Here is a 9,044-nt window from a genome sequence, read left to right on the forward strand (position 1 = left end):
ATTTATATATAAATTCACATTTTTTTCTCATCGATATCATTGAAAATTTAAAAGTTCAGCGATTGACAATCATTAAATAAATTGGCTTATCAAAACGGTTCAAAAACAGCTGTCAGAATTTCTCGGAACAAAAGGAAAGCTTAGTACTTAAAAAATTTTTAAATTCATTAAGAAAACATGTTAGATACAAAACTACAGTACAGTGCAATACGGTATAATACAATACTGTGTGGAGAAGATATAGATCGTTAGGTACTGTACACCTAACCTAATATCGTTGCTGTGTTTAAATATATACAATACCTCTAACAGTGACATTGGTATATCATTTTCATTATATAAGAGTATTGTAAATGAAAAAGTGATAGGTTTAGTGAAAAAAGTGCAAAGATATATATATATATAAATGAGGATGTTTCTTTGTTTGTTCGCTATACACTCCTTGGTCGTTTTGACCAATTGCTACGAAACTCGGTCGTTACGTTCAAATACTTCTAACTTGGATCGTGTCGTACACCCCACTTCAATACATCGATTACATTTGTAGAAATCAATTCATTTCTATCTACATTCGATTTGCTGGCTTTACACTTAGCGCCATTTATTGGCAAAAATTTAAGAAAATAATAAACTAAATATAATTGTTACAATATATATATATATANGCTTTACATGTAGTGCCATTTTTTGGCAAAAATTTAAGAAAATAATAATCTAAATATAATTCTTACAAAAAAGGATATAATTTTTTATATATATATTATAATCACTTAATTACTGCGACAATGATATAGCGCAAAATAGACTTGCTATATCATTACTGCAACAGGTAGCATATAGCACATGTCTGTATTGCTTGAAAAGTGTTTCACTGTGAAAAATATATAAGTATTTAATTTTCCACATCTAACTACTTGGATTTTTTTATTTCTGAACGGTACTTTCTTAATTCTAATAAGTGCCCTCCAGTAGCGGAGTGGATAAAACCACTAAACACGGGTAGTTAATTTGTCGTGGGTAAGAAACTGCATGGCCAACGGGCTGGAAACATTCAGTTTCCGGGTTTTATTTACGTTAGTAACACCTAAATAGGGGCCAGCTTTACCTAAAAGTCTTCCCGGGATCCATTCCTCTTGGCAGTAATCAAACAAACCGAGCGATTATTTATTGTGACAGAATGCCAAACTGTATTTTTTTTAAATGTACTTTTCTTTTAGTGGTTGTCTTGTCCCTGTAAGTCATATTTTTCCTGTTAGCAATAGAGTCGTGTCCATCATCTATCTAATTCCGTTGGGGAGAAACTTTTAAATTGAAGTAACAGGTCTATAGTTTTTTCAAATTGAAGTCGAATAATTTTCTTATAAACGCGATATTTACGTCTTACGTAGTTTATAAAATCTGTTGAGAAAATACGAACATAAACGCAATTATTCTCGCATTTTTACAAAATTTCTTTTCATTTAAACAAGTTTTATATGAAGTCTTTCGGACGTTAAAGTTAGCAACTTCGATCAGAAGCGGGACATCACAACCTGTCTATCACGGATCACTTTTCAAATATTAATAATAGACCAGTATTAAGTAGTAGTCGTTGACCATCCTCTCTCTAGGGAGGAGGATAATTATTACTTTTGGTCGAATTAACTTCAACCGACATCTGCAACAGCCTTTTTTCCTATCGAACCCACTAAATGGTGGCATTCGAATAGGAAAATTACATAATACGAGATCACCGGCGAGCATAAAAGAGGGTTAAGTTGTCCTCGTTATAGGGTGACATATGTTTCCTACCGGGTGGCAGATAGTAACTATGCAAAATTTGGTGTAAATCATTGAAAGAATTTGACAACTTGTGGGGAATGAAATCAGGAGAAGGAGTGAGGATCTAAGTTTTAAAGTGGTTGGTTGGGGATGAAATCAAAGAGGAATTAGGGATCCAAGTATTATGGTATTCCATGCTTCCCGTAAGGTACTAGAGTGTAACTATGCGGAAAATTAAAGCCACGGAATAGATCGCAGTTGTAATTAAACATTACTTTAAACATTATTTTAGTGCATTCTGAAATATATAGTGGGATACCAGAACAGGCAGCCAAATACAACATGTAAATATTTTACACCATAACGCAGGTGTTGCAATACTGCGTAATAGAACGCAATGTAGAAGTGGTTGAATATGCAGTTCATTTCAGGTTATCTGTGAAATGAATATGCAAATTTTCCATTTAAATATCAAGCGTCGTTAAATAAAAGAGCTCTATCCCAAACCTTCCCTACATTTCATTCACATTATGCAGTGATACACTGATACTCCTTGTATGTTATATAATTGACCGCTGATTCCGAGATCAACTTCAAGATTCCCAGAGTCCGTGCAAATTCATCACCTTAAAAATAGTGAATTTTCTATTGACAATTCAAGAACAATCGTGGAATATATTTTTAAAAATCCTTCTCTACTGACCAATCAGAAACCAGGTAACAGAATAGCCTATAATCGTCATTTCAATATTTTAGAGCTAGAGCGATTTATTAATGAACGTTTATTTTAACTTTAAGTGCATCAAGGGAATGTTTAAACACAAAATCTTCCTCTCATTTCAAAGAGAGAACAGTTAACTTCCAAACGTATTTCAGTCATATTGATTCTCTATCGAATTTGTGATTCTTTAATCTTTTATCCTTTTATCTATGTAAGAATCAAATATAAGCTAGGATATTTCATAGTATAGGATGCTATAAAGTAATCTAGTTTCTATTTTTATGTTATGATTGTACGTAGTGTGTTACCATCTAACTGTAAAAAAAAAGCCAATAAGGTGTCTTTTGATTCTACACATCTGACACAACGTAGACTTTTTTTTGATCCTATAATAATGCAAGATTTTCCTTGAAATTTCTATTATAAATATAGTAGAATGTATGTATAATATGTATACTATTATATAGTAGAAATATCAAGGAGAAACTTACCAACTTATGCATTATATATAAAGTACAACTTCTAATAAAACATGCAATACAGTTTACATCAAAATATTAAATTAATTGTTCTGTTCATCTGTTAAAAGCTTATTTTACTTTGGAAAAAGTGAAATTTCTTGTATCATTTACCCTTTTCATTTCTTTTATCGATCCTTACTTCCTGACTGTCTGCAAAATGGTTTCTCCATTTCCTAAAGTGCTTTACGTAAGGTGTTAAGTTCTCTAGTATTGTAATTCGAAAGTTAAAAGAAAAAAAAACTTCATTAAAATCGTAAAAGTCAAGAGTGTGTGCGGGTAAACAGCATAAAAATTAAGTCTTTGCTGTGTTTACGTTTTGATTTCTTTAGATCTGCGTTACTTTACTTTTACTGTTATAACAGAGGAAAAAATACGACGATCCGACCCCCTCCAAATTTTTATATTTATAGGCTTAGGTCACCTCGATACTCGGAGAAATGCAAAAGAATTCGGGGGTAATTTCTGTATTTATGTATGTATGTATATGTGTGTGGAAGGCACGTTTTGTTTACCCTGTTTGAAGCTTAATAACTCCTTTGCAGGGGGTTTTGTTTATTAGGGGAATCGATTATATTAAATTTTTGTGATGCAACGGTAAAGGAAAAATTAAATTAATTCACAATTCTATATAATAAGAATCTTTTGTTGTCTGGAAAATTGGCAATTTATAATTTTTACAGGGATATTTAATGACGTCAATAAAATTCTAAATTAAAATTTGTTGATTAAATATTCTACTATTTGAACTGGAATAATTAAAATTAAGAAAAAGAAATATTATGAACCTACAAAGATCAATCGAAAATAGAATTAATTTTGCTTCACTGCTTTTATTGACAATGAATTATAAAAGGAACTTTATCTATTTATCAATAGTTTTCCAAAAGGTACAACTACAACAAATATAAAATTATGTAAATTATAAGAGATAACGGCTTTAAAATTTTTCTGTTTAAACTCTTATTCTTTGTTCTTCTATTAAGAGTAAACCGAAATGAAATTTTAAGAATTGCATTATACCAAATTCAATTTACATTAAAGGTCACTCTAAATGCAAAGTGCGTAATTATATTCCGATAAAATTATAGTATTTTCAGTGTATTTTTAATTACAAAGTATACAACGTAAATATTTCTAAGCGATACTAAGTTGCCTTCTGTTAGGGTGACGAAAATAAAGAATATTTAGTCGCTGGACTGGATATTCTGCTAGCAAGTTGAATCGAACAAGAAATGAATGAATATCTTAAAATATGAGATCGGTTGATGAATAATTTTGAAAAAGTTATTCTTGTTGTTGCCTGTGCCTAAGGCATTTATGCAGGTAATGAATAGAGGACTTCTACTCGAAATAAACTGAACTCGACTGCGAATCAAACGGATTAGCGCTCCGAATAAGCGCAAAAGGAAGGAAGAGTTTGAAACTTTCGGTATTTGCCCCGAGTCTCGATTCACTAATAATAATGTCCGATGTAATTAACTCGAGTTATTTACTCTGCCGTGTTTAACACTCCGTTTAATGATTTTCGAGGCTATTCGGATTCTCGATTCCCCTCCTTTTCAATTATATAAATTCGGATAGCCTAAGATTGCTCTTATATACGTTCGATTTAACGTCTCTTGTTGCTTTTTCGTTGGTAGAAAAGCGAAAAAGCTACGATCTTCCGCAGTTTGTGTTCATTTGTGTAAATGTGATCATTATTTCTCTTTCTTGTTTCCCTCTTTTATCCTGTAGATGATCAAAATGATGATCACGTGTGTCACCGCCTTTACCCTGTGTTGGTTACCTTTGAATACCCTGGTGGTGATAGGGGACCAGTATCCTCAGATCTACACTCTTTCCGGCATCGTGTACGTCTGGTTCGCCTGTCACTGGCTTGCAATGAGCCACGCCTGTTATAATCCTTTTATATATTGCTGGATGAATACCAAGTTCCGCATGGGGTTTCGCTACGCTCTTCGTTTCTTACCGTGTGTCAGTCGTCGTCCTCCTCCTCCCGATTACCTTCCGCAGTTCGTACAGGTGACGGGCATCGTCGGAACCAGCGCCGCCGCCAGTAAATACCATCGGGCAGTGGTTTCCTCGCCGACCTCCGCACGACCTTCCTTCCAGGTGGCACCTCCCACAAATATCCACGTATAAATCTTCAGGTTTTTCCCTTTCTTTCCTTGCACTCTTTACCCTCTATCTTTCTATGTTTAAGCGCCGTCTCTAGTTAATACCTGTCTGGTATTTTCATAGAATATTTAAGATAGAAATTAATCTTTATTATTTAGAGCAAAATGAAATCAGAAAATACTTCCCATTTAAATATTTTCTTATAAAATAATAACAACTAATTTTTCTCTTATTACATTATGTAATAATAAACAAATCAAAAAGAAAATTTAGTCTATAAGTAGTTTCAAAACGCTTTATTTTAATACTTTACTTTTCGGTTTTAATCTATGTCTAGTAATAATTACAACATATTAACAGTATTTATCTATTGTAGATGGTAAAGATGATGATAACTGTGGTTTCTGTGTTCATGTTCTCTTGGTTACCCCTGAACATCTTAATCGTGGCGGGTGACCAGAATGATGCCATTTGGGAATACAGCCACATTATTTATATCTGGTTCGTCTGTCATTGGTTGGCCATGAGCCACGCCACTTATAATCCATTGATATATTGTTGGATGAACTCGAAATTCAGGGAAGCATTCAAACAGGTGGCTCGCACCGTCGGCTTTGGAAACTGTTGCAAAACTTCCTCTAGCGAAACCCGATTGGGACGTTACAATACTTATACCAGTTACTTCGCCGCAGCCAATTGGAGTCTTCGATTATCGTCCTTCCAGAGAGCTTCTAGTCAGCGTAATTCGCCAGCTAAAAACAGGAGCACGGAGAGCAAGAAAAGTTGTCACGTAGTATGGAGAACGGGTTACAACGGTGTTCGCAATCAAGTGACCACGCCTAAAGATTCGCATGTCTAATCTGTATATATACATATATACATATATATATATACCTCTTTGGTAAATAATTTCTGCTGGTCACATTTTTTTTTTTGGTGTAAATTCATGTCTTCCGGATTCGGAAGTTATTTCCCAAAAGCCATTTCCGATCCAATTTCGCGACATCTTTATTTCTTGTTGATTGTCTTTTTATTGTATAAAATATATAAATGAAGGAAAAAAAATGTTTTAATTTTAAATTTATTTAACAATTCATTTTCGTTAAGCAGAATTATATAAACATTAACTTAAAATCACATCCGATTTTTAGAATTGGAAAATTAATTTTAACAAATTTACATATTTTTAGATTACGCATACCATTGACTAACTTTTCAAACTCGATGTTTACTGTTAATATTTATCCAATACCAGTCGATCCCCCCTATAACACTGTTGATTTTTCCGTTTTATATGAATTCCATGTTGTACGAGTCACTTAGATTTTATAAATACATGAGCTGTTCACACCCAACACACGTATTTGTAAAATCTAAGTGACTCGTACAACATGAAATTCATATAAAACGGAAAAATCAACAGTGTTATAGGGGGGTCGACTGGTATAAAATTTTTTTTCAACTTTAACATAACATTAATTTATTTAATTTTCTTATCAAATATTCAAATTATTTTTTTAGTGATTTCAAATTATCCAAATCCATGAGGTAAAAGTGGGTAGATCGCGTCAAAAACAACTGGAATACTGCTTATAAAAACCTTATGATTTCGTGAGTTTTGCTAAGAATGACTTCGTCTTACTCTATTTTGGCGAGTTCTTTTTGTCCACGCGATTTTTCTTCTTAACGATTTTTTATGCCATTTGTCTTTGGGTAAAAGAGACAATATATCTCGCCAATAATTGACAATATTCTTCTCGTAGGGCATTAAAAGAGGCAATTTTTTTGGTAAAATCATAGTTTGTCCATCAAAATGATAAATCCTAAGAAGAGATTCGGATGTTTCAGACTATAATAAAACAGAGGATTGAATACTACTACAACTGAACGGCGGGTATTTTGTATCGGATTGCAGTGTATTCCAGTTATCTTAGTCTACAGAATTCCTCGAGTGATAACGAATTTCGTAATGTATATTATCACTCGTATTAAAGTCACGTTTTAAAATAATTTTAATCGAAATTTTCACCGTTTTTATAAGTTAAAAGCATACATTAGTAAATAATATACATTTTAGCCCATTTGTATTCAAGTTTTGGATAATCATACGTAGTGATAAACGGGTAATAACGTCGCGCATAGTGATAAACGGTGAAGATCATTAATTGAAATGAAAAATGTCTTTATTAAGCTTCTATACGTTAAACAAAAACGAAGTTTTTAATTATCTTAAGGTTTACAAAAAGAATATTGTGAATCTAATCGAGTATTCTATGTATATTGGTAGAAAAGCGAAAAAGCTACGATCTTCCGCAGTTTGTGTTCATTTGTGTAAATGTGATCATTATTTCTCTTTCTTGTTTCCCTCTTTTATCCTGTAGATGATCAAAATGATGATCACGTGTGTCACCGCCTTTACCCTGTGTTGGTTACCTTTGAATACCCTGGTGGTGATAGGGGACCAGTATCCTCAGATCTACACTCTTTCCGGCATCGTGTACGTCTGGTTCGCCTGTCACTGGCTTGCAATGAGCCACGCCTGTTATAATCCTTTTATATATTGCTGGATGAATACCAAGTTCCGCATGGGGTTTCGCTACGCTCTTCGTTTCTTACCGTGTGTCAGTCGTCGTCCTCCTCCTCCCGATTACCTTCCGCAGTTCGTACAGGTGACGGGCATCGTCGGAACCAGCGCCGCCGCCAGTAAATACCATCGGGCAGTGGTTTCCTCGCCGACCTCCGCACGACCTTCCTTCCAGGTGGCACCTCCCACAAATATCCACGTATAAATCTTCAGGTTTTTCCCTTTCTTTCCTTGCACTCTTTACCCTCTATCTTTCTATGTTTAAGCGCCGTCTCTAGTTAATACCTGTCTGGTATTTTCATAGAATATTTAAGATAGAAATTAATCTTTATTATTTAGAGCAAAATGAAATCAGAAAATACTTCCCATTTAAATATTTTCTTATAAAATAATAACAACTAATTTTTCTGTTATTACATTATGTAATAATAAACAAATCAAAAAGAAAATTTAGTCTATAAGTAGTTTCAAAACGCTTTATTTTAATACTTTACTTTTCGGTTTTAATCTATGTCTAGTAATAATTACAACATATTAACAGTATTTATCTATTGTAGATGGTAAAGATGATGATAACTGTGGTTTCTGTGTTCATGTTCTCTTGGTTACCCCTGAACATCTTAATCGTGGCGGGTGACCAGAATGATGCCATTTGGGAATACAGCCACATTATTTATATCTGGTTCGTCTGTCATTGGTTGGCCATGAGCCACGCCACTTATAATCCATTGATATATTGTTGGATGAACTCGAAATTCAGGGAAGCATTCAAACAGGTGGCTCGCACCGTCGGCTTTGGAAACTGTTGCAAAACTTCCTCTAGCGAAACCCGATTGGGACGTTACAATACTTATACCAGTTACTTCGCCGCAGCCAATTGGAGTCTTCGATTATCGTCCTTCCAGAGAGCTTCTAGTCAGCGTAATTCGCCAGCTAAAAACAGGAGCACGGAGAGCAAGAAAAGTTGTCACGTAGTATGGAGAACGGGTTACAACGGTGTTCGCAATCAAGTGACCACGCCTAAAGATTCGCATGTCTAATCTGTATATATACATATATACATATATATATATACCTCTTTGGTAAATAATTTCTGCTGGTCACATTTTTTTTTGGTGTAAATTCATGTCTTCCGGATTCGGAAGTTATTTCCCAAAAGCCATTTCCGATCCAATTTCGCGACATCTTTATTTCTTGTTGATTGTCTTTTTATTGTATAAAATATATAAATGAAGGAAAAAAAATGTTTTAATTTTAAATTTATTTAACAATTCATTTTCGTTAAGCAGAATTATATAAACATTAACTTAAAATCACATCCGATTTTTAGAATTGGAAA

General features: G+C 33.7%; 2 protein-coding genes across 3 annotated transcripts in view; both read left to right on the forward strand.

The window, feature by feature from the left end:
• Positions 1-6,036, forward strand: part of LOC111623011 (RYamide receptor-like) — a 90,752-nt gene extending 84,716 nt beyond the window's left edge. For both annotated transcript variants that reach the window (XM_023365502.1, XM_023365494.1), the window contains exon 3: positions 5,498-6,036. In XM_023365502.1, coding sequence (XP_023221270.1) covers positions 5,498-5,980 — 483 coding nt within the window. In that variant the 3' untranslated portion in view covers positions 5,981-6,036. The remainder of the gene's footprint in view (positions 1-5,497) is intronic.
• A 2,235-nt stretch (positions 6,037-8,271) lies between these two features.
• On the forward strand, positions 8,272-8,745 carry LOC111622825 (RYamide receptor-like). Its single transcript, XM_023365251.1, has one exon. The coding sequence runs from the start codon at positions 8,272-8,274 to the stop codon at positions 8,743-8,745; it is 474 nt and encodes a 157-aa protein (XP_023221019.1).
• The last annotated feature ends 299 nt before the right edge of the window (positions 8,746-9,044 follow it).

This window comes from Centruroides sculpturatus, unplaced genomic scaffold (assembly GCF_000671375.1).
Source record: "Centruroides sculpturatus isolate CEXI.00-Female unplaced genomic scaffold, Cexi_2.0 scaffold39, whole genome shotgun sequence".
Classification (NCBI taxonomy): domain Eukaryota; kingdom Metazoa; phylum Arthropoda; class Arachnida; order Scorpiones; family Buthidae; genus Centruroides; species Centruroides sculpturatus.

Bases quoted from the DNA above. Each gene is read 5' to 3' on its own strand.
- LOC111622825 (XM_023365251.1), top strand. From the start codon at position 8,272: ATGATGATAACTGTGGTTTCTGTGTTCATGTTCTCTTGGTTACCCCTG.